Source organism: Falco cherrug, chromosome 2, assembly GCF_023634085.1.
Source record: "Falco cherrug isolate bFalChe1 chromosome 2, bFalChe1.pri, whole genome shotgun sequence".
Taxonomy (NCBI): domain Eukaryota; kingdom Metazoa; phylum Chordata; class Aves; order Falconiformes; family Falconidae; genus Falco; species Falco cherrug.
The window spans coordinates 86,136,781-86,164,155 of record NC_073698.1 but is presented as its reverse complement, the minus strand read 5'-3'; the positions used below and the strand labels follow the sequence as shown (position 1 = coordinate 86,164,155).

The following is a 27,375-nucleotide window of genomic DNA, read 5'->3' as shown; positions in this document are numbered from 1 at the left end:
ATGCAAGCTGTAATATAGTTGGGTTACCACATACTCATTCATGATTTACAGTCTGATAGCTTGCTTTCCTTTTTTTTTTTACTTTATGAGAAAGAAGCATTTAATCTCTCTTAGAAGGCAATTTCACTTAAAGTGAAGTGCAGTTTTCCAACAGAACAAAATTTAGTCATGCATACAATTCACATGAGGGCAGATAAGAATTATGCTTGCATTTCACATAAAGTCTACAACTCTTATCCTCAGAAGACTCTTTTCAGAATTAAAAATGAAAACATACTAGAAAATACTGGTAGGATTACTACATCTGTTGGCTTTGAATAAGCACTGTAAAGTTAAGGTATATGTACACACTTAATCTGAATTCAACTAAGTACATAGTTCCAAAATTAATTTGCATGTCAAACAGGAACAGGAGCTTAAGTAATATATAAGCACTACCATTTCTTCTCAAACTTCAAGTAAAACAAATAGTTTTTCTGTGTCTTAGTAATATGTTTCAAGGCCAGGAAGAGAATAGCAATTAAACAATATGATTTTACATAGGATGTAGTCTAAGTAATATCTGTTTGTGCTACTAACTACAATACAGTTCAAACATGCAATGTGATTTTAGCTTATTATGGAAAGTACTATACCTGATGAAATAATAATAAAAAAGGAGGTAATAAATAAATAAATACACATCTACTTTTAATTATTGGGATAAGGAAGTTTAGCCTATGTACACCTTCAGAGTCATCCGTTTCAGGGAACAATCCCTGGTTTCCAGGCCAAGATGTACGGAACAGTTTGTATCCACATAAAGTGAATTGACTGTGTCCACATGCAAACCATTTGGCTTGGGTCTTCTCTAAGCACTACAGGAGACCTCTAGGACCATAAGAAATTATTTTTTTGTAGTTTTCAGTCCTGAGTACTCAATAACTGAAGATATATAACAGGCCACCACAAAGGGCTGCTTTTATAACATGACCTTGACAGTGTGTTTTATCTATAGTGAAGAGCATAAGGACATGTCCAAGGGTGACAAGACTAAGTCTTCAGTAGAATTCTAAAGTGTAATTTACTAATTTTTCCACCTTAGACACAGCTAGTTGGTTAATTCTGGAAAGGGAAACCAGAACTGAAGAACTACTACAGACTAATACAGAGCATTGTCAGACTTGTGCATCAACTGAGAGGAGATGAAAGAGGCTGTGGCTGTACTATGAAGGATGGAATTGAAAACATCTTACAAGCCTATGGCTGCACTCTGTGATTTCTTCTTTTCCACCTTGTTTAAGAATAAATTTATTGCTTTATCTATAGTGATCATACTCCAGATTTTCTACAATATGCTTCCACTATAAAGACAAGCAATATGAAATTAAGGTGAAAAATGTGAAATATATGATCAATGACTTTCACTTGCATTTCTTCTATATGCAATTTGGAAAATCTGTGAGAACTCTCTCCTGATGGAACTCTCCCTCATGGCAAAGACATAAAGTGTCTGAAAAATGCTATGCTCATCAAGTATTACAAGATTTTCCATATTTGCTGAAACATCATATGATAGCAGAATCACCACTTACTGCGGTCAGTAATTATTGTTCTGGCCTCTTGATTGCTTGTCTTGTTTTTTAGATTTTGTGCTGCAGTTATTAGTTCATCCAGCTGGGGACGTCTTTGCTCCAGATCCTGTAGTATTGCCTAGTTACACACAAGTACAAAAATAAAACAAAGAAAAAAGCATGTAGAGCTGTTGAGAAGACCATGCATAGAGACTTTTCTTTGTGCCAGCTTGACCTAAAGCTGAAAGACTGCTATTTCAAATAATATGAATAATTTGGTCTAGACCTTCCAAATAATGTTGTTATTCTTAACATAAAAAATCCAAGTATAACTTGTAAAAATACTTGTAAAAATACATATAAAATTACAATTTTTTTAACCCATCAAATTATGCAAGGTTAAGCTATTTTCCTCTATAAAGCTATAGAAGGATAGTATTCATCTATATTCTTTTAGATTTTACATTATATATTTTTAAAAGATACAGGGGCTCACATTCTTACCAGATTAGGCAGAATTTTCCTAGTAACTCGTGAAATTTAATTAATAATGTTTGTTTCTTAATATTTTAAGACTGTTTAATTACTATCTGTGGGGTTAAGGCCAATGTAAGACTGTTAATACTTCTTTTTCTGTCCTGACATCTTGCCTAGTAGAAAGGTAATTAAACTCACAATAATTTATATATTAGTCAAATGGATACAGAAAGGCCACGCAATCTGACTAGAAAGAAGTGGATCTAAAGTTTTAGAGAAAAAGATGAGCTTAAAGACCATGACTTATGGTCTTTAAGAGGTAATAAAAACTACAACAACATAGCTTGAGAGATAATGGAAATGTTTGAAAGTAAAGCATATAAGATTTATGCATATATTAGTTTACATGATTTTTAAGGATTACTGAAGAGCAAACAAGGCATCAGCTCAATGATTTCCCAGGTAAGAAGCATTCAAGCACGTGTTTAAAAGACATTGACCAAATCTAGCAACTTCAAATCCCTATCATGTAGCTTCCAGAAAAGATGCTCATTAGATTTCCCAGTCTTACGAGTTAGAAGTAGCAATATTTATTACCAAATTATGAGGATATTATTTTTTTCCTGACTACAATTTTGAATCACCTGAACAGAAAAGTATGCTGTCAGATACCTAGTAGGTACAGTATATCAGATATTAAGCTGACACCAAAGGTCAATGGAGGATTTTTATTTTTCAGGCTTTCTATGTAGACAATGCTAGATAATCTGCTAGCATGCTCACCTGGCCCACTATGTATCTTGAGTATTTAATTGTCTTTAAAGTCTTCCCTCATCCCCAAATGCTTTTATTCTAAATAATCATACTTTAATTTAACAAGCTGTTGTTCACTGACTGTACTAGGTGGAAAAGACCTGCAGAGCCTGATCTTAAATTTGGCCCTCCAACCTGAGATTAGAGCTACATGATTTCACCAAGTTGAAGGTGACAGGTAAAGGCCTTATATCATCTTCTGTTCAATGATATTAACAAAAGAGCATGAGGATATCAATTCCAGTAACTACAGCGTGTACCGTCAAAAGTAATCTAAAAGCTCCACAGTTTCATTTTTGTTCAGTTACAAGCTCTTCAGCTACACCCTGCAGAATTCTTGCCTTTAACTTCTGTATCAGAAGTTCTTTGAAAATCTATTATAACTGGCTCTCTCAACTCATACCCAAAAGTCTGGATGGTATTTTTTCACTTGTATACTGATTGGCTTGCATACAGAGACACGTGGTTAAAGTGGCAGCTTGCATAATTAAGCGAGGAAAAAATTTCTCGTTAGAAGTCCCTCTTTAGTGAAAGCACTCAAGAAAAAGAAATAAAATCTACTGATGCAAGTACTACCTCTAGAGATTTACGTGTCTTCAAAACTCTATTTTCTAGGAAGACCAGTTAATGAGTGACATGAATTTCACAATAGAAAAAACAGTCCCATTGCAGCCTAACATCTGCATTATACGTATTGCCAAAATGGACTGCATAGAAGGAACGTTAAAACACATAAAACATACTCAGATCATTCTGTGGCCTCCAAAGTAACATTTTCCTTTCTCTCTCCTGCCCCTACCCAGACACTGTTCAGAAGAAGAAAAGCAATTTCAGCGATTCTAAGATCTTAGGCCAACAGTGACTCTAAACTGGTCCCTAAGGTTTCCTAAACATAATTCTTATATTTGATATACTGAATAGGAGAATGATTTATCTGATCCAGCCTAAGTCTCCAACCAGACATTAAATGCTGTGTTTGTACCACAGAAGAAAGCTTCTGCTATATGAAATCTAGTATGAAACAAAGCAATAGGTAAGGACTGCTCAGTAAGGATTAGCTTGGTACCAAAATGAGCAAATGGAACAGATGTATATTTAAGTGCTTACAGAAGATTTACCCACAAGACCTATCTGCAGTTCCTGAATTGGATACTTAGGAAAACTAGCAATGCCTCTTTAAAGTGAGTCTTGCTAGCTCTGCTGTTCCCTCAGGGACACAACGTCATCCCTATATGGACTGTGAGGACATCCTTCCCTCTGCCATTTAATGTGAATAAAATTACTTTCTGCTGGATATACTAACGTGCATTTTTGAAAGGCCATGAAGGACATCTTGAAACCCTTATACTATGAAGAGATCTGAAGATTCTTGAAATTGGTTTTTATCTTAGTCTTAGAAAGGTAATCACTCAGAATAAGGAAAAAGCAATGTTCCTCAAACTAATTTATTTTTTCTTTGATTTAATAGGAAGTGTCTGAGAACCTTACCCAAACAATGTTCCATTTTTTTTCAGTAAAATTTTATTAATTAAAATCACTGTAAAATTGTTATGATGTTTATTGGTACAATGTTACCAATTGGTACAATCTTAAAGATTTCATAAATATACATTCCACACGGAACCTAAATTGCACACACAAACCCGGATGGAAACTTGGAGGAGTAGCTACTAAAGCACATTACTCCTGAGCCTTCCTGTTATCCTGTAGCATGAAATAAACAGCAATACTTGAGCTCCACTTAAAGTATTATCAAATTCAGAAAAATATTCTGTGATAGAACAAACTAATCATACAAATTGATTTTGTGGGTAACAAAAATACAAATAATTATGCTAGAAAGATAAGTGCTTTGAAGAATACAAATTAAAAGACTATCAAATAAAATTTTAGGGAATAAAATAAAACTAATATGTTTCAAGTATTAACTGAAACGATCTAAAACAAACAAAGATAAAACCCAAAACCAAAATCAGAAACAATTCAAGTATGGAGATACTTTTAAAAACTTTTATAAATTCAGCCAAATAGTTAATGTAAAACCGGATCCTCAACAGAAAGCTAAGTAGACACTATTATATGTTGTTACAACTGCCACAGGAAGAAAAATTTTATAGTGGCACCTTGGTGGAGGCACAGCAGATGCAACAGACCAGATGCCTCCGGTTTGGAATTTAAGCACACAAACACACGTGCTACGTAAAAACAGGTAATACAGAAAAAAAAAAATATTATGAAAGGAACTTAATAAATTAAACATAAATTTATCTAGTACCCATCAGGTCACCAAAATCACGGGGACAAAGACTTAGGGAGTCAGTTACACTAATAGGATTATTATTTTTTTTTCTAATAAACACCTGTTTTCTTGTGCATATGATTTCCCTTTACTGTCATTTACCTCGTGTTCTGTAAAGGCACAGTCATGTATTCTGCAAAACATTATAAATTACATTTTAATCAAGAAATTTGTGTTTAATAATAAATGTAATTCAGCATGTGTATCAACAATTAAGAAGGACCATTGACATCTATGGTTGTACAAATACATCTTTAAACCCAAAAAGAGCTTTTCTTTTGCTTCCATACATCTGTGAGTGCCAGCATAATAATGCTTGGTGACAGCACAGTAATGGAAAGATGAGATTCAGTCATCAAACCTGCCTACAGTTTGTTAGAAAGTGGTGCTACTCACTTTTAGCAATCTTTCCACATTTGTGGACAGCAGCTGCTCAAAAGAAAATATCCAATTTTCAGGTTCCTAACTTTTATGATTTCTTTTCACAAAATGGGGATTGAGGTATGGAACAAATTGTTTAAGTCAGCAACTGAAATAACTTGTATAAAAATTGCTAAAAAATAAACTGAAAAACTGAAACAGGTGAAGTGTGACAAATTCTTGGTAGGACTGCAAGATTTGAGACAGAATTAAAATATTCTCTAGCTTCATAATATACAGCATGCTACAGCCTGCATATTTGTCACTCTAGCCATGTGTGTAGCAGTTTGTATAAAAGATAGGATCTTTAAAATCTATTTTTTTTTTCCTTTTTTCCTGACTTTATGGCAAGTGCTTTATCACACCAAAGCCAGGACTTTTCATGTGCCGTTGCTGAACTTCAAACATATAAGTGGGAGTTAAGCTTGCCATTCTGCAACATTATATATGATTGTGCCTCAGTCTGTATGCTTCTTTAGAAAGGCTCTGGGTCTACTTCATAACTGTTTTATATTCCTAAGCTGAAAAACGTCTCTGAAAACAAGTAATTAAAATCCAATAACAAAACAGAAAGATTATTGGGTAAACTAGGTCCCACAGTTCCTTTTTAGTGTTTAACTGAGGAGTCTTCTGCAGTGGTAATGACTACCAGGTCTTCTTAAGTTTTCTGCAAATTTACATGCTACCAGTCGAATATATTTTGCTACCTATTTTATAGATTTATTTTTTTTTTACTAGGTGAGAATGTTAACAGTGAATGATCGGAAAAAATGTTGGTCAAAAAGGAGATTTAGAGAAGATTTCAATATTTAGAACAAACTGGAAGCGCCATTCTGTCATAAACAACCCGTGACTGAAGACTAAAACTTCCAAACTGTTAGGGATGGTTTATTTTGGCCCTCTCCCAACCTTGTTTAATGAAATGAACAAGTGGACCACAGAAGCACAATTAAATGAACTCAATAGGAATGTAAGAGAGAAGAAAGATATACTTTTCTTCTTAAGAACCTATTCACTCCTCCAAACTCACCATTATTTTCTTTGCAAAAGAATCATTTTATTAAATGTTTTTGAAGAAGTTATTTGCTCATCCTTTTCAAAACTTTAGACACCAAACCTTATTTTTAAATAAAAGATGAAACAATTACTTCCTGAGTAAAATGTATAGGTTTGACAACTTTCACTTAAAACAATTGAGTTTCTTAAGGCTGGTTGGTTCTCTAAATATAATGTGTTATATACACACCTAGAAAGCTTTGGAAAAATGCTTGCTAACAATTTCAGAAAATGCAGATATGCAACACCTACAATTCATCTGCATAATAAAATTGGCTTTGTTAAGTTATTCCTCCCAAGCACAATTTGAATTTGTTTTCTTGTCACTAAGCAGAAAGGGAATACAAGAGAAAACTATCATTTACATACTGTCTACATTTAAACATAAAGTTATGAAATAATGAAAGCAATACAATGCTGAGGAGTTTAATTTTTAGAAATTTTCTCTTGGCTATTAGCTGCTTTGTGGTTTTGCTCCAAAGCACGTATAATTTTAGGAAAATAAGAAAGAGTGTCTAGAATTACTATTTAACAGTGTTCCTAGCTGATTTGTACCTGTCAGTGAAATCAAAACATTAACAGACTGGACACTATGATTTGATTTTGTCTGATTGATTTATGCAGCTTAAGTTTTCATAAACATATTTTTATGCCCACTTAAAGCCCACTCGTAAGAACAGCATAAGTAGCTCTAACCACTGTCTTAGTAAATATATCAACCTCATCAGTGATGCTGTGGGAAAGCCACCAGTGACAGCGTATCAGCTGTCTCATTAGATACATGAATAAAGCATCACAGAACTTCTTGTATGCTTTTTGTGTCAGTCACTCAACAAATTATGTTGGTGGCATTGTAAAAATCTAAGAACTGTTCCTTTATAACTTATGAATTCTGGTTAATATTAGAAAGTTATACAGTGAAAAGTGTGACATGCTTTTGACGCACACTAACCAAACCAAGCAGAAAGGGGAGTCTATAATTTGAGACTCCATGCTTTGATCAGCAACATAAGATGATGGTGATGGCTGGAGCTAGGGTAATACTCACCCTCTCTCTTCCTCCCCTGCTCCCCATTTGTTGACAGAAAAGGATTTTGGGAGAGCAGGTGTAGCAAGATCTTTAAGGAAAGGTGACCGAAATGTAGAAGAAGAAAAAATGCTTAAAATTCTGAGTTCACAGGGAAATCAACTATGTTGCTCCAGAACTGCAGGAGGCAGATTGCCTTTTGCTCATCCACAAATGGGGTAGTTGGAAAGGAAAAGTACATGCAGCATGGCTCAGAGTCACAGGTTAGGTACAAGACTGAGAACTCCTGAGAGGCCAAAAGGCAGCCAAGGCCCATTGAGATTTTTTTTACCATCCTCACAGACCAACCACCAAATTGGATACTGACACTAGGGAAAAGATGGCATACACGTAGGTTGCAAGACAAAGATAATATGATTTTGAAGCAAAGCAGGATGTGCCCTAGCCTTAGAAATAAAAAGGTGGAAGCAAATAAAAATTCACCCTACAGCTGAAAATATTTTCAGGCTAGGAAAATTGGCTGCAGAGACGTAAGGACGCAATGTACTAGATCTCCTGTAGAGGACTGCACTAGAGTCCATCCAGTGGCCAGGATGGAGAGAAGATGGAGAAGAGATTAGGAAAAAATTACAGCTTAACATTGATTCATTCGCAAACCTTCTCAGATAAAAGGAATTCACTCTATTGTAGCCATTGCCAGAAAAAAGGAATAAAGCTAAAGGTGTATCTGTAACAAGTGGAACAACACTTAAAAGATTTGGGTGTTTGGCTATAACAAAATCCATTCAACTAGCAGAACACAGTGATAAATCACCTGTAAGAATTCAAGACTGAAACTGGATTACAGCTCTAAGGATAAATCTGAGTATACGTGAACTGTGTATGGAATTACAACCTTTTGACCCCATACAACGTGGCTATTCAATACTACTTTTATTTGCAATAAAGTATGAGCGTCTAAACTATCAGGCAAAACTATTCCAGGGTATCTTATGACACTAAACAACTTAATGACTGGGAACCACTGTTAGGAGCTACAGAGCTTCCCCAGTTTCTCTATTAGTCAGCAGAACCAAAGTCTCTCAGCCCATAGCTACCATTTGTGGAATGTGTATTTGCAAAAGTTACAGTTTTATTTCTCCTATTATTTGGTCCCCAAATTATCCAATTTTCTAAGGAAAAGATTAGCCTGAATCAATTTTATGCCCTGAAGAAACCAAACATAGAATGACTTCCGCAGTTTCTGCTACAGAATCGGGAAATCTTTGGTTACTTTTACTGGAAGTTTTTTTCCAGTAATAGCAAGTATAAAACAATTAAGAAGAGTAAAATGGATTGGCAGAGCATCATTTGCTCTTTATTTATTTGCTCATCAGTTTTTCTTTAGTACGTTATGACACTAGACAATTTTGTCAAGAATAATGTAAAATGAAGAAAGACAATTTCATCTGGTTTGTTTGGGTTTGCTCTTGAAAAATAAAACAAAAGCTGTTACATCAATTGTTTCTTACAGTGAATTTAATAGTATTTAACTTTCTCTGTGTGCAACATGTTGGAGGAAGGCATTTTTTATTTACAATGTCCGATAAGAAGTGTTGGAATAACTCTGGAATAGCGTTAGCCAAATTGAGTCACTTGTATCCTTATCTTTATCCATATCTCATTGTCATTCTGAAAAATTAGAATCATACAAAGTAACAAGCCTAATTTCAGTACCTAAACCTTTCTGGTATATTCAGAAAAGTTTTAGTCCTAGAGCTATACCTCTATCTTTAATTTCTGTTGCTTTGTTCTGTTGTGCTTGTTTCTTTGTTTTACTTCTAGTTTTTATTCCCCCATATTTCCATAACTATGCACTTAATTATGTCTAGCAATAACACAGAAGGTAAAGGTAGAAACTTGAAAAATTCTGATATTGTTCCTATTTCATTAAGAGTGAAGGAAGGAAGGAAATATATATAATGTGGATATTTCAAGTCCAGGAAAAATATTTGCTTTAAAAGATGTGAAGATTACGAAGACAAAACAATGGTGTACTGCAAAAATGGGTTATTATGAGTTTGGACTGGGCAAGACTTACCTTTATAACTAATTTCAAAGGGGAAAGCTCAACTTCTCAATTGCCAGCAGAAGTCTGTAAATTATTAATACCATCTTGTCTCAGCAGTGTCACAGAGACAGCAGTCTTTTGAAAATATCCTATTTAACACTCAAAACCTGTAATTTATCCTTCATGATGTGAGAAGCTATGAGGCAGGTTGAGAAACAGATGTAAGTGCTGCACACTTGAGCATCACTACATGTAGCTAAAGTAGGAACTGTAGCTGAATTAGGTCCCCCAGTCACTTTGTAATGTGAAAAGTGGGTGGAGAGTAGATGCCTCAGGAGGGAACTCAGCCACACATAGACTGTGTGGAGAGACACCACTGCGTGACTAGCAAAAACACACAAGCATTCCTTGTCTTGCCGCTGGTGATGGGTGTCCTGGTGATAAGGGCCAGGTCCTTGTCCTTGCGTTCTCTTTCCTGTCGTGGGACTCCTCAACTCTTTTTCTGAGCAACGGTGCCAATTCAACAGAAGAGGCACAGACCAATACTGACCAGAACAGCCTGGTGTAAGGGACATTTCTGAAAAGTGGGAGATAAAGACACTGAAAGCAGGTGACTCACTACCGGGATTGATGCCTTATCCACTAGAAAATGTATAACGGGAAAGAAAAAGGTAGCAGCAATTCCTCCTGCATTTCCAGTGAATGCCCTTTTGATATGCTGGTGGAGAACACCTGGCAGGTTAAAGCACATGTTCATGGGAGGCAGGTGAGGGAGAGCTTACTCTAAAGATGGGTACTGGATTTTAAGCTTCTGCGGAGCAGGTTGGGAGAGCTTTCACAGGCAAAAGCCAAACTGAAGGAGCACAGCAAATGGCACTACTGTACAGCCGAGCACCAGCAGAGCCGGACAGGGCTCTTAGGGCTGTGAAAAAGGCATCTACAGTATGCAATTACACCTCATTCTAGACTTTTCTGTCATTCTGTGGTGCCACCTGTTGGTCAAGTACAGCTTGATGCAGAGGATAAATTCGCTCATGATCAGGACCGCTGAAGAGAGTTCTCAGATAATACAGCAAATATTAATTATGGAAACAACATTGTTGGAAAGGTATATTGGCTAGAAATTGGAGGCAGAAAAGTTCAAACAGAAAAGGTGTAAATTCTTAATAGTAAGTCCATTTAAAAATTAAAGCAGAGGACTAAAGAATATAGGAGATTGGTGATAGAATTGTGTAAATCAAGACCACATTAATTTATTTTTGTAGTAGATAGTCAGACAGAGTTTTGAAGAGCAAGAGGATTCCCCATGTAAAATTCCATGGATTATGGTTTCATAAATAGTATATGATGATAGCAGTCCTTCTGACCTTGAAGTCTATGAATCTATGAGAAATTAAAAATATATTTTGAATTTAATTTTAATTCCTCTACAATGCCAGCTTATCTAAGATAAATTTTCAACATCTGTTTCCTCAAATCAGTATCAGTCCTACTTGGTTCCCCTTCCCTCACACAGATATAATGCAATTTAAATATATTTAATCAATTTCTGACTGAGAACAATGTTTAAGCATAAAGTTAAGCACAAAACTGGAGCTATTTCTTGTTCAGACAAGAGGAACTCTTACTACAAACAGTTAATGTATTTCATCTGTAACGATTGCTTGAGGCAGAAGGTGCAGACATTGATCAGTAGCTTTCAGAGGAGCCACACAATTCTACTTCAGTGGAAGGAAATTTAGCATTTTTCTTTTCCAGAGAGTACAGTTTTATTGTCTGAATGATAGTTTCAGAAATACATCTGATGTGAACAGAAAAGAAAGAATCACTAGTAAAGTCGAATGACACTATGGTAATAAATGCAGGAACTAATAATTTGCTTTATATGTGTATTTCCATATACACACACAGCTATATAGAAATATATATAGATACATTTACTGATTTTGCAGTGGGCTTTCACAGTAACAAAGACGGAACCAAAGGAAAACAAACTTCAAAATTAACGGCCTGCCTTTGATTTCTGTTCTGTAACTGAGGCCTGAGAGACAATGAGCTTCAGAATCATTGTCTGGTAAAAACAGAGGAGATTTCTTGGAATACTATTACAAACTACTTATGAATATAATAAATGTTCCTGGCAAAATAAAAATAACCTTGGAATAAACTTCACCATTAAAAGTAAAAATATCCTTCTCTGTTATCTTTGTAAAGTAGTTTTGAAATACTGACATTTTTCCAGAGACAAGATTTTCTGTGCATTGCAACATACTGTTTTGTTGCAGTAATTCCCTTGCTTTAGAGAAATAGAACTTGGTTTTTAGTCACTCTTTAGAATACACACAATGAGAGAGATATAAAATTCTGGAATAATCATTTTCATGTTTAAGATATCTGAAAATTTGGCCTTACCTGATCTGTGATATTTTCACTTTTTACTCACTAAACTAGTAAGGTGCAAGATAATATCATACCATACAGAGGATAAGCTAAGGACTGATGGGGTTTGTTCTCCAGGGGTGAAGAACCCAAATTAACTAGGAGACTGTTAAGATGCATCTGGACCCTGTCTCCTGCTCACCCCCTCCCTGTTACCATAACAAAGTTAGTTTAACTGAAAGGCCATATTGGGAGGTGGAAACAAGAGCTTCCAAATGTGTTACATTTTTAATAATTAATGATTTCTATGTCCCTATGGAAATGAGAGCATTGCTAGATTGTGACAAGCAGTTCTTCAAGGGCTAAATCCTGGAAGGACTCCAGACTGAGGTCACTGGCTTTTTGCAAATACCACCTTGCAAAACTGGGAGGTATTTTACAGTCTATGCTGCTGAAAAATATATCTATCTTGGAAATTTTTTCTTATTTAACTTTCTGACCTTTTATTCCTTCTTGTCTCTTGAAAATTATCACATACACATATGCTGTTACACTTCTTTCCAGTGGCTTTTTCCACCAGACAAAAAAAAAAAGTAAGATTTATGTTACTTGAGAGCTACATTTGAAGGCAAATGCTATTTTTTTGTCAGCTATTCATTTTTAACAAAAGAAAACTGAGTTTAGGAAGCTACTATTTCTGTAGCTTCTGCTTTATCCCTCCAGCATACCCTTCTAAATACCTTCTCTCCAAGCATTAGAAAATGCAAAGATGTAAATTGTAGCCATTGTCCAAGGGATTTGAAGAACTCTTTAGAAACATGTGCTGAGGATCATAAAAGCAGGGATAAACAACCACACTAAGAAATAAAGTGAAATATTACACACAAGACAGAACAGATGCCATTACCTTTTAGTCCCGATGAACCAGCTAAAAGCAACATCAGTTTATTTATCCATGGCAGCACAGTATATTCTGGTTAAAAACAAGACCAAAAAACCCCACCCTCTGAAGCACTGACAAGTTTAAGAGTTACGGCTCAGTGTGTCCTTATACTCTATATCAGCTGTTTTCTTGGAAGAGGTTGCAAGGGCTACAGAGGTGCCACTGGCTGATCAGTTCTAGTTGATGTGGCAGCCACCATGATGCCACTATGCCAGCTTACTTCTATGGCCCTCCTTTTGCAGTCGGTCTGCACCTTGTGCTAGAAAGTTCAGAGGCAAAACAAACAGGGACATGACTCTAACAAAAAGCAACAGGAGCAAACTGACAATGGAAAAGCAAAATGGATGAGCTGCTTTACTGAAGATGGGTACATGAGGAATGAAGGATGACAGTTGGTGGTGTACAGGTACCTAAAGTAACACATTTGTCATATTAACTTGAGTGATGTTGACCGAGAATGCCAAATTAGTGCAACACCAATAGCAGTAGTGTAGGATGTTATTAAGACTGGGGTAATAGAGAAGTGTGATCAGAATTTTTTTCTTTTTCGAAACAGATTCCATTCCTGACAGTGGAATAACTGCTGTCATTTCATTTTTTCTTACTCTATATTCCAGGTGTAGATTAGCGTGTAAATAAGGATGTTTTAACTTTGAGTATGACCCCTATCTTTCTTCAAAATAAAACACCAAAAAAATCCAAAATTCAAATGTAGTTCTGAAAAACTACAAAGACCTTTATCAGCTTGTAAAATTTTAGCTTCCTTTAAAATTTTAATTACTGATGCAGATGTGCAGGCATTAAGAGATAATAAATAATTATAACAGATTCACCATGTAAGCCAAGGTATACTCTTGAGTCATGATGGTTTGTTGTTTTCTAATGTCACAGTAGATCAAAGGAGAACGTTTCCAACTCTCTTCCACAGCATAAGAGACATTGCATATGGAAATCAGATCAAATGACTTACTCTCTTGGAGGATTGTTCCTTATCATAAACATCTAAAGTCACATGAGAGATATATTAAGAGAGATTTCTACACATGCACAGAATTGCATAGCATTTCTGGCTGAGGACAAGATTATTGAATTACCTCCAAGTTGAAGTTCTATCCATAGATTACAGTCACTCAAACATTAAACAGCCACAAAGCATGATCATACTCATTAGTCATACCAGGGGAGGAGGGGAATAATAAAAAAAAAAAAAAATCAGCAACTGCCACAGCATCATTAACCCAAGAGGTTATTGTAAGGTGCCCAGACTCCAGCGTACCACTGCAAGCTGGACATACATTCCTTAGAAGAGGGAACAGTAGTTCCTGGCCAGCTGTACCCACACTGCTTCCTTCCTACACAACTGCTTAGATGCAGCTGTGCGGTACCCACCAGCTCACCTGCTGGAGAAGGGTGAATGCCTCAGGCTGAGCACAAGCACCAGAGCATGAAGGCAAGTGCATGAAGGATGGGGAAACAGAAATTAGAGTCAACAGCAGGATAGGTACATGAGAGAGATGGGGTGGAGGTATAGGGAAAGCAGTGATACGCAAGAGAGGAACTAACTGGTATTTAAGCTATGCACTCCAGCAAGGCAGTCAATCCTCAATTACCTACAGATGATTTAACTCAGTTCTGGATTAAATACAAGATGGGGCAGAGGCACTACAGCTGATTCAGTAAAGAGCTATCTTAGGTCAGATAGACTTGACTAATGCATGCAGAATGCTGTGTGAACACAGTTGTGTAATTTCTGCAGCCAGCTCAGCAGCAGGGCAACTTTCAGGAACAGCCTGAGTTAATGAGACCTGATGAGTCTCAACTGACTGAATGCAGAACTACTTACCTGTTCCTACATCTGCTCCCCAGCTTTATCTCATTTAAAACAGCTGCAGTGAGCCTATCTGTAATCAAGGCAGCTCCACAGTATTGCAATACTACTAGCATCTGTGTATACAAATTTCTTAGGGCAGCCTGAGGATACCCGTACTAATTCTCCGTAATTTAATCTTGCATGTGTTTCCTATTATTCCTATTGAAAGAATATTTTCAAATATTTGTTCACTATTTCAACCTTGAACTCACTGCTTAGTCAGGCTATTGCTCAGAACCTGCTGCTACCAACCCTTCTAGCTATCTGATGTTTTTGTTGTCAGTCTTCACTACATCTTCTACCAGGGGAAAAAAAATAACATCTGAAACATATATATGAATACATATACACACATGCTCACACACAGGTAATGTGAAACGGTAGACAATAGTCAGGTAAGGAAAATAACCCATCACAGAGACCCTAAATAGCTTTTTCACTGTTATCCACTGTGTTTGTTATCTCCCTATTGGCAACAAGAGTTTCAAACCTATTGCTCATTTCTCTTCTGCATTATTATAAAAGATGGATATTATTTCTGCAGATGCTTTAAAGTTTGTAATCTTGTTTTGTCACAACAATTTTCCCAAATAGAATAAAACAGTGACTGAAACTTTTGAACTGATAGTCTGAAAAAAAGGTTTGTTTTAGCACTAATCCTCATGGTAACAGCTTCAGGGCAGAAGGTCTCTGTGTGAAAGACAATAAACAAACAACGCTAATTTTGTTACTGGTATGATACCATTCTTATCTAGCTCAATGTGAATTGTGATGTGACAGCTCATGAATTTCAGCTATAATACTTGGGAACTTACTAATGCAATCTCATAGGCATTAGTAGCTTTACTTGAGAAACTGCAATGGATGGATATAGTTCACTTTTGAAAGAGGGATAGAAAAACACCCAGGAAATTTTAGGTGAATTATTCTGAGCTCAGTTCTAGAACATACGATTAAGCAATCTGTGAGCAGGGCAAAAAATAGCAAGTAGCAGCCAACCATTCGTCAAGGGTAAGTAATAACCAGTCAACTGAACTTCCTTCTACCCAGAGCTGTAAGTTTTACCAATAGTGGACAACAGGTAGAAGTTGTGTCTGGCACCCTTAGCAAGGCTTCTGATACTACCCATGTGACATTACCACAAGAAAGTTAGGAAATTTTAATTTATATGGAAATTAAACTGATGGGAAAACATAACTTGAAGGTACTATATGGGAAGGCAATATCAAGTGAAGCTACATACAGATTTGTACTGTCTAATATTTATCACTATTTTCATTGCTTGGTTGATGGAATAGATGGTACATTTTTTACACTCACAATAATGCAAAACCCAACTAAACAGCAAGCACTTGAGAAGAGGGACACAATCCAAAGTTGTCTCAAAAACCCTGAGAATTCAGTAATTGGAAAGCACTAAAATCAGTAGCTGAATAAACTGGATGAGCAAAGGAATGGGTTGCAAATGACTGGACAGATGGTCAGAAATCTAGAAACAAGGACAGAAATTTAAAAAAGCAGGATTTATTAGGTCTATAGAAGATTGAACTGAAGTACCAGCTTTCAAATATATGAGGTTATTGCTGAGAGAAACCTCTCAATTTCCATTGTGGTGACATAATTAGCTAAATTGCAGCAGGGGTATTAAAGTTGGAGACAAACAGCTTTTGAACTGCAAGGATTGCTAAGCAGTGGAAAAAATTCGGTAAAGCAAAGTAAAAAAAAAATAATCTTGACTTAAAGAGCAGGTTAGAGAGAAATTATTTAAGTCTAGTTCATCCTGCCTGAGGCAAAAATCTGGACTGCACAGCCTTTCAAATCTCCTTTAAGCCCTATTTATTACACCTGTCATTTCTTTGTGGGGAAAAAAAAAAAAAACCTCTATAAAAAGCAGCATGAAGAATAAGATAGAGCCCTATGCTAAATTATAGCATAATTTTTTTCACAGAACTTTAAAAGTTGGTTTGCATAAAAACATAATCATATGCATTTCCTATAGCTAATACATTTTCAACTTTTATTTTGATTACTTGATAACAATGGAGAAAAACAAAAAAGGAAGAATGAGAAACAGTACCTGCACACTGACTGACTATAAGAACACTTACTAAATTTTTATTTTTTATTATATACTTCATATATAAAGCAAATCCTTACTCAGGATTTCATCCCCTGAGTTAGCTTACTCTGTTATTGAAATTGGCCTCTCTTTGTCATTGTAGTTTCTCATAGTATGACGGTTTTAAAGAAATGACAGTGAAAAATGTCAGGGTAGCACTTTCTTTCTCTATTTTTAATTCTACTGAAAACGGCTGGCCTCCATTTCTTTGCTAAGATATAAGGAGCTTCTTTAACTGACATATCAGGTTTCTCAGAAGTTTGTGAAAGAATCCTAGGTGAGCACTGTAATATATGAATGTAAATTATACAGGAAAGAAAGGCTCTGGGGGTGTCGAAATACTATTATATATTCAAAAGTACTTAAAAATAAAATCAAGTTAATTACCTAATCTCAATAATTAACCCAGAATTTATATTCCAGGTCTGAAGAATATGATGAGTCTGTAATCAGACGTAACACAAGCTGTCTATGAAAAGGGAGATCAGAGAGGTTGTGATGGCAGGAGATGTGACCGTAATGCGAGGCTTCACTCAGTGCTTTAGCATTGTGATTCTGAAACTGGGCTCCCAAATCCAGCAACTGCTGCTCTATATGCCTGCCTTCCCCATATGGCAGAAGTTGGTAAAACCACTCTGAGGAATAAAATAAACAACATGTGTCATTTGCTTGGAAAGAGCTGCCATAGCTTTTTGTTAAATAGAGTCCTGGGCTTCTTTAAAGAAGGCAACAAGCACGCAGAGAAGAATTATTTAGTTCAGGTAGGAAACATATATATATATAAAATATTTTATAAAGTCCCTCAGAAAAGGGTTGTAAGAAAGTTGGCAACATTACATAAAAAGAAAGATTCTCTACAGAATGTGTATTTGATTGAAAAACAGAAAAGAGTTGGTAGGAGTATGCTGCATTCTTGTAGTGGAAACTGGTTTAAAACAGGTAAAAGAAAATATTCCTTTTCATAGCAGGTAGTAAAGCTTGCTGCCATAGGAGGCTGTGAGGGCCAAGAGAATCAGCTTTTTCAGAGAGGGATTAGACAGCATCATGAACAACAGGCTGAAAAATAGATACTACAAGAAATAGGCAGTAATATGTCTCCTGATATCCCCAATTCAACAGCTATAAATGCTAGGTGTGGGGGCAGCATGATGGGAACAGTTTGCAGAGAGCAGACAGGCTGGTACATTTTCCCTGCCCAACCTGTCCTAAGGTCACCACCACAGACACTTTGCTGGGCTAGACAGAACACTGGTTTGACCCTGTAAGGCATTTCTTATGTCTCAAATGTGGCGAGACCCAAGTTTAGTCGCATTTATAAACCTAATTTTTCTTTTATTTGTTGTAGGTCTATAAAATCCAATTCTGTAACATAAACCACTGAGAGATGTCTGGCAAATACAGTCATGAGAGACCAAAAATATTTGTTAAGAGCAATGTTGTCCTCATCCAAACCCATGCCAAATCCTGCGCAAGATGTTTCTTTTTTTTCTTCCCTAAATTATAGGGAAATCTGTAGTGTTATAAATAGATCCTCTTTCAGTAGTAAACAGGAAAAGGATTTGATTTGTTACTATGTTGGCATAATATATTATTTATGTTACTAACACATATCTTTTCTAGCTGTTGCTAAGAAGAATCTCCAAACACCTGACTTTTTATCTAAATCAAGGAGAAAGAAAATTAGTAAGCATGATACATATTAAAATGCTTTCCATGTCTGCACCATATTCCAATTATTTAGTCATCACAATTTTCCTTTGGAATGAGAAAAAATTGAAAAAGTTGACAAGGTTGAAGCAACATGAACAGTTCATCTGAGAATCCAACTGCATCTCCCTCTAGGGAGTAAATGGGCATAACTTCTCTGTGCCTGAACAGATTGCTCCCAACTGGAGCAAATGGGAAACATGAGACCATGTCCTAACTCCTTGAATCCTGTTGCTGCTGCAGCCCTTCTCAGGCAGCACAATACAAATCTGCTCCTCACTCAGGTAGTACGGCTTGGAAGGTCACAACACAGATCAAAATGACTGACCCTAACGATAATGCACAAGATAACTTCAAGAATTACAGATTTCATAAAGCACGTTTCAAATCAGTAATAAGGAAAGGCTAAAAAAGAGGTAAACCCAGCTCTTACACAGACTGCTTTAAAATCACCTTTCTCATATTTACTCTCCCTAAATATTTGATACTGCATACTTAGTGACATTTCTTAGAAGCAAAATATGACTTTCTTCCTGACCCACTCAAATAAAAAGCTCTGCACTGGGAAAGACACACACATCTTCTTATTAACTGACTTGTTATTCCTGTTCATCACTCCTGAACTGTGCAAAGAAGCCATTATCACCAAATTACAGTCTACAAAGTGCATGGAATAAAAACTAACATGATTTTGATGGAGACAAAACACATTATATTCACAATGTATGTTAGGAGCTTTATTAAACAAAGTTGTAAGGAAAGTCACATATCTTCCTCTCGTAGCTGTCACTTTATCTATTTCCTATGCTCCATTACCTCTGCACAAGCCCAGGAGGTGTTTGCACATAATAACATTTCATTCTTGATTGAATTTACACTGAGCATTCCCCTTATATTATGCATACATATGATTTTCCATTTTATCACCACTTAAATCTTATAAACCCCATGCAATAGTTTGGGAAATAACTAAATTTTAGAAAGTATACTTTTAGTTCGCACAGATACACAGAGCCAAGACTTAAGTTCAAAAAATATTTCTGCAGTTCTCTTTCCTGAAAGGGACATAATTATAATGCATTGTATATGTTGTCATTTTGAAACTCTGCTCCAAAGTGGAAGTTGCAAGTAGATTAATGCCAAAACAGATGAGTTTGCTGTCCAAATGGTATGGAAATCTGAGATAACGTGTAACATTTCCGTAGCAAGAAACATGCTAGCACTTTCATTATGATCTGCCCCAATTTTGTGTCTAAGAATGAGAATTACAAATTATTTTGTCATTGCTCAGTGAGATATGCCAGGAGTTTGTACTGCAGCTCAAGTATGATCAAAACAAGTAAAGCATGTTGGGTTTTTTTTCACAATAGAATCATGTCCTGGTTTCAGCTGGGATAGAGTTAATTTTCTTCCTAGCAGCTGGTACAGTGCTGTGTTTCGGATTTAGGTTGAGAATAACAGTAACGGCTTGATGTTTTAGTTGTTGCTAAGGAGCGTTTACACTAAGCCAAGGACTCTTCAGCTTCTCATACCACCCCACCATTCAGTAAGTCAGCCAGGACAGCTGACTGAGACTGGCCAAAGGGATATTCCATACCATATGATGTCACTCTTAGTACAGAAACTAGGTGGAAAGCTGGCCAGGGTCCACTGCTCAGGGGCTGGTTGGGCATTGGTCGGTGGGTGGTGAGCAATGGCATTGTGCATCACTTGTTTTGTACACAATAATTCACTATTATTATTGTTATTATTATTATTATAATCATTACTATTACTATTATTACCCCTTCCTTTTCTGTCCTATTAAACTGTCTTTAGCCCAACCCATGAATTTTACTTTTTTTTCTCCCCAGTTCTCTCCCCCATCCCACTGGTGAGTGAGTTCAGCAGCCACGTGGTGTTTATTTAGCTACCTGCTGGGTTAAACCACAACAAATCAACAGTGTCTAAATAATTTGTAAAGAGATGTGAAGACAGACTCCCTGCTCTGCACAGTTTAAATGCTTCTTCCCTAAGAATTCATGTAGCAAATCTCCATAGTATATGGGTGACAAAAACTGACAGGTATCTAATGTAAATAAGAACACTGCGGAAAGGATGAAGCGGATAATAAAAATCTCTGCATTTAGGTGATAAAATTAAATGTATGATTTGTTAGACATTATAATCCTACTTCTTCAGATAAAGTGAGTATGTAAACGAGCAAAATGTCAAGTATGTTCCAAATGAATAAATTTTGTTTCCTTTTTGTACCTACTATGAGCAGCAACATAGGATCTGTAAAAGCAGACCAAAATTGTCTAAGAACACTTCTTTTCTTTCCCCAACTTGTCCTGTGAAATGGCGTACACACAGTCTTGATATATTTCACATTTATTTCTCTTTTAGTCTTGCCTCTTCCATTTCCTTATTAAAATAACAAAACAAGCAAGAATTTCTACATGTTCACAACCAATCTAAAAGTACTGAGTTTCCTCTGAATTGTAAAGTGAAATTAAGTTAATATGCTTCAAAGTGCTACTCCTTTCTCTCCCAAAACTGCAAGGACAGGAGTATAAATTTTACCAAATTTCTATCATAGAAAGCTTTATTTAAATAATGTTTTGGGGTTTTTTTGTGTCATTATTTTTAAGTAACAAGAGTTGCTTGCATTTAGCCATACCAAATTAAGACAGTGAAGTTTAAACATTATGAACTACTCTATTGATAACATTGCAGTTTTTAACGTGGATCACTCTCCAGGCGTGTCCTGGATTTCTTCATCAAAACACAGACAGGCAGACATCACACAAATGCCTGCATTTTTAAAAGATATTTAAGAACACTGAAATAATTTAATTGAAAGAGAAAAGAATATTAACAAATATTTAAAAGTACACTGCAGTACTGCAGAAACAACTTGTAACAGGGTACTTTCCTGCAAGGCTGGCACTAGAAGGGACAGAATTGTGACTGTGTCATTAAATTTTACATTTCTCACTGAATTTCTCATTAAAAGTAGCTTTCCACTTTGATGTGGTCACTTGACTTTATCTAAAAGTCTTTTCTAAAAAATGTTCTTATCAAACATAATAGAAATTGCTCTGAGAAAATGCTGTGTAGTTATTCCCATCTTCTACTATCTGAGCTTACTTTACTGCAGTGCAAACTGTAAAATAGAACTAAAACCTGTTTCTAACATTCAACCTTTATGCTGCTTAGGGGTTATTTCTGAATTACTTCAATAAATTTCTTCCCAATTAAATTTTTTTCTTTCCCTATCCAGAATAAAAGCAGACAGACAGACAGCAGGGTGCTGCCCAGCAACAATATGCCATGGACAACTCTTACAGGAACTGGAATCCTCTGCGCTGTGTCACCATCCTCACAGTGCATCCCTCACAGGGAAAATTCAAATAAGTTTGGAAAAGAAAGGGGGAAAAAAACCCAAACCAGTGATGGATTGAAATGGAAGTCAGAATGTCTCTAAGGAGAAGAATAAGTAGCAAAACAGTAAAAAGAAAAGATCATCATTTTCTGTTGAATATTGTGAAAAAGTGCTTGTTTTCACATTATTTTTAACAATCCATTACAATTCTTTTGATGTACAGGGAACTGAAAATAAGCCCTGCTGTTCATTCTTTTGCTTTCTGAGATAGTACTAAAAAAAAAAATAAAAATTGGCTATTATTAAGGGATAGTTTGTGCTGAAAACGATAATTACAGTGGGAAAGTCTCATTATGCAATGACAGTAGAAGGAGAGAAAGCTGAAGATGCTAACCTAACGGCTATTTACCCAGCGTTCAAAACAGGCTGAAGAATAATTTATCCTAGATATTATTAAATAGCACCCTTGAACATCAATCCTACCACAAAGCCTAAAAATGATCATATAGCCCATGCACTTCAGAAATAGGCATACAGTGAAGCACGAAGTCAAGAGAACATATTTTCTGTGAATCTTATAGTGAAAACCCCCTAATTTTCTCATTAAAAACAAACAAACAAAAACCAAAACAAAAACAAAAAACCAACCACCTTGTATTCTACACTAAGAGGTCTGCAAAGGCCGTCCTGTTATTTTAATTAAGATTTGTGATTTCAAGATTGTCTAATGAAAGAATTTCAAAGGAATTGGGTAATGAGCACCCAAGGAAATTAAAAGTCATGTGCACAATTTTCTTAGATTCCACTGACAATTCTGGTTTATGTATAAATCATTTTAATGATTAGACACATATAATTTATTAAATTCATACAAAGTACTAATAATTAAACAAAATATATGAATTCTCACCCTGACAAGAAATACTGGAAATGAATTCAATAAAAAAAGATAAACTAATATATAAAATGAAGCAACATCACCAAATAGAATTATCAACATGCAAGATTTTCCTTAACCTCAGCTTATTTAGCTAGAAAGTTTAAAAGAAAGATACTTGTTAGATATCATTCTCAGAAGGCGAGTGATGTTTGACCTAAAAACCTCTGTAGTCTAGCAGGAAGAGGGGGAAGTGGGGGACGGAAATTTACTGACATTAAATTTGCATAAACTAGTCTAGATAAAAAACAAGAGCATTTCTATCTTACAAATCTTTCTGCTTCACTGATTTTTTTCACTTTGTCATTACGGACTTTCATACAACTATGCCTTAAAGGAGGCAAACTAATAGTCTTGCAAACTTTTCCAATTCAACAATTACACTGTTCTTCCTACCCTTTACTTTCCACCTACATTTAATTCAACTTCCCTGTCTTCTCTTAACCACAAGACCTGTGAGACAATTTCACCTAATTTTTCCCCAACACAGAACAATGACCTAAGTCTTGATTGAAACCACTTATAAATATGAAACTTTTTTCATCCACATACACCTTATCAGTATCATAATTTAAATGCACAAAACCACACTAGTTCTTTTCCTGTAAACCCTTCTGTCTCTAAATCAATCCTATCAACAATACCTGTTGCGGATGATTAATGCAGGATGGTATAGCTCTGGAACAAGCAGTTCAGTACAGGTAAGCAGAAGTGCTATTTTTGAGTTCATATGATCAGGCCCAACATGGTACGATACACCTTACAGTCATTGCTCAGAAGGGCCAGGAGGCTGTGCTCATCCCCAATTCATCTTCCCCTGCCTCCAAGGCACTTCCCCTTGACTTGCAACAATCTGCATGACAGATCCTCTTCAGCAAATTTAGTACCAATTTACTAATTTTATTTCCTCTAAATTAGTCAAGGAATATTTACAAAATACAAATGTCTGAGACAGCTGGTTTTATCAACTGACCCACAGCACATTGAAGCTAAGCTCTCAGAGTTATCATCTAGTACCCACAGATATTATTTGATTCCCCAACATCTATATACTTGTTCTTCTTGTTCTTTACCACAAGCCTTAATGACAGGAGGGGTAAAAGTACCACCCAAAATCACACTACCAGCAAACAAGGCAATAATTTTTCCAGGTTCTGATTCACTGTTATTTCTTTGCAAAGCATGGTCACTTTGTCAGAGATTAATCCTACATCTGAATGTCATTATAGGAATGTGCCAAATATACCAGTTTTCTTCACAGATATATTATGGCGTATGGACCTCATATGAAGAGGTAGAAGGATTTATAAGAACAGTTTAAAATGCTACCAGTGCTGATCATGATGCACAGTAAGAACTTAAGACACACTGATAAGATACCACAAAGGAAAACAGTCCCATTCATACAGTCAAACATATGTTGAAAGGTTGAACAGTTACCCTGAGATCTAGTCCCACACCATGCCACCTTCTTTGTCTGAATAAATTGGTCTGACATATGCAGTAAGACATCTCTGATAACTCACAATAGCCCAAAAGACATCATTCTTCCCCACAAACAGAGAAACGCTTAACTTCACCTTCTGTTTATTTCTTTCTTTTACCTTAGTTGTTTTTGGTCAAAAATATAAACAGAAATTTCTCTGAACAGGAAAGTGAAATAAAATAGGATTATTATGTTACCTCAGAACTGTTTTTTCCAAAATACTAAAACCATCTTCTGCTCTAATTAGTAGTTAACTACTAATAACATCAGTTATTTCTTTCCAGAGAAACAGAGTCTAACTGTTCTGTTAAAACATCAAACAGGAGCCACTTTGAACATGAAAATACAGATTTTCACTTTACTACTGCTAATATTAGAACATGATTATTCTGTGGTTTTGTTTTTAATACAAAAAAGCAAATTAAACCAAAACTTGGAGCTATGGTGTTCAGAGGTAACAAGACAGGTAGATGAGACAGAAAGATATCAGGTGGTTTTTCAGTGTCCCAAAGTAGTATCACTGCCTTTGGTCTGGCTATCCAGGGACTGACTTCTGTTAATGAGTGGTGGGAACTGGCTATTGCACATTACAGCACACCTGCCTGGTCTGCAGGGTTATACCAGGAATCTGACTGGGGACAAGCACAGAGCTGCTGCATTCTCCATGGAATGTGCTGGCTCTGTCATACAGATGTTTTCCAGTAGAAAACTGCCCCACCAAAAAGGCAGGCATGAATCAGACCAAGTGCAGACAGGTATCTTTACCTGAGCTTGTCACTGAGCATATATTGAGAGAAACAAGGTATTCCAGGAAGCACTTCACCTCACCTATTGCAGACATCCACTTCAGAACCAGGCAGACTAAACCACAGCTGTGCCAGTTTTCTTCTACTGAATTTGGAGATATGTTAGATGAGTCTTGGTCAAGTTGTTAATCAAGTTAGAATACTTGAATTTTAGACAATTTTGATCTCCTTGATAATAAATCAGAGTGTATACACACACAGATACAAAACCTCAAACATGATCTATATTTTTTAACTCTTTACATCTATATAGAAAAAAAATGTCATGTCTAGAAATCAGTCACAATTATTTAAATTATTTTGATTGCTCTACTTTTATATTTTTAGACCTAGACTTCTTTTTTTATTCTTCCTTATTTTCTCTTAAGCAATTTTCACAGTCCTGTTATCAACAAGCAAGACCAGATGTGTGAGATTACAATCACACAATAGTTACAACTCTCAATTCTCTTGCTTTCCAGCATCTTTGCAGTGTTGATTTTATTACCTAATTTCCACTTCAGCATTGTTTTTTTTTTTAAGGTATTCTACCCAAGATTATAATTGAATTGCACTTTACCAGCCTAGATCAATGATTTATTTTTAAGATCTGACATCAGAAAACAGCTTAATATCAGCAGTCTTTAACAAATTAGCACTGCATATTTGGGATAATTATACTCTGCTCTTGCCTAGTTACTTAAGCACAGAAAATTGAACAGTAAACTTATATTTTTCTTGTCCAGTAGATCAGTTTAGATCATATTTTGTCACCCTGAATGGTCTTCCTACCTTTTATTGACTATTTCTGATTGAAGGCTTTACAATAAACCCTCAAGAAAAAGATAAATAAGCATTACATTTTCTTGAGCTGTACTTCTCTGAGCAGCACGTAACTGCAGCAGCTGAGTTACTTGCACATTAGTGGCTAGGAGGAAAACTTTTCTTGAGCAAATAGAGTAGATAATTGCAATATTTGAACTGCATGAACTCCAGTGTGAATTCCATGTTTACCAATACAACTGGAGATTTTGAAAAGTCCAGAAGCATTAAAAAGAAAGTTGGGAGCTGGCTGAGGTGACTAAACCTCTATGTAGGAAACTCACACTTGGCTGCACAAATTCTTCCATATAAGCAGAAAGCACATGAACATTAGGAGTGCCATGGCGATAAGTTTAATTGATCTCTTAGTTCAATAAGAGCAATCGTTCACAAAAGCAGCAGAATACAGTTCTAAGAATTGACTTGTTACCTTGCTTATTATATCAGCTAGCAACAGAGACAGATGAGTGGTTTGAGTAAATGCCCACATTTACTACAAAAACAGTTTTCTTTTAATCAAATCCTCCTTCAGCACTTGATTGTGTGAAGAGCTGAATTCTCTAGTTCAATTCAGAAAAATACTTTAATGTCTTTTTTGAGAAAATCATAGTCTTACTGCCTTCAGAAGGATTATGTTCATATTTCAAACTCAGTGTGTACTCAGCCATTTTCTAGGATTTCATTGCAGTGCATAGTAACCTAAAAAAATAATATTTTGTGTATTTACATTGAGAATTTGTTGTCTGCTAATATGAATGTTTAAGATTTTAGTTCTGCAGTAGCAGAGGAGGGATTGTTTTTATATCAGACAGAACAAAAAATAAATACGCAACCCCTCCCACTACCCTCTCCAACTAGTGAAAGAAAAAGATAATTCAGAAATACTAAAACCTAGTTTTTTCAACATGTTGTTCATCATTAACAAAGAACATCAGCTGTTAGAGGTGTTAGGCAAAATCAGGTATTTTGTCCTTCTGCATGCAAAATTTAGTTTAGTAGAAAAAAAAAATGGAAAAGATATTGAAGAAAAGACAGGCTAAAGGGGATTCCTGGCAGCAGAAAACAGACCAGCCATATTCCACAAATGTGAAGAAGGTAAGGCAAGCAAGTAAAGATCAGGCAAATTCAGAACACAGTGTCCCTCTTTCCTCAGTCTTCCATAATACCAGCTTCCCAAGACATGCAGTTCTCTCTCTCGTTACTTCTCTCCCTCCCCAGAACCACAGGAACTTACTGTTTATTCATTTTAAATCTAGTGACAATGC

General features: G+C 35.9%; 1 protein-coding gene across 14 annotated transcripts in view; it reads right to left on the bottom strand.

Moving 5' to 3' along the window:
• DMD (dystrophin) overlaps nt 1-27,375 on the bottom strand; it is a 1,162,157-nt gene that overhangs the window by 298,580 nt on the left and 836,202 nt on the right. For all 14 annotated transcript variants that reach the window (XM_055701082.1, XM_055701084.1, XM_055701085.1 and 11 more), the window contains one exon: nt 1,575-1,692. In XM_055701082.1, coding sequence (XP_055557057.1) covers nt 1,575-1,692 — 118 coding nt within the window. The remainder of the gene's footprint in view (nt 1-1,574; nt 1,693-27,375) is intronic.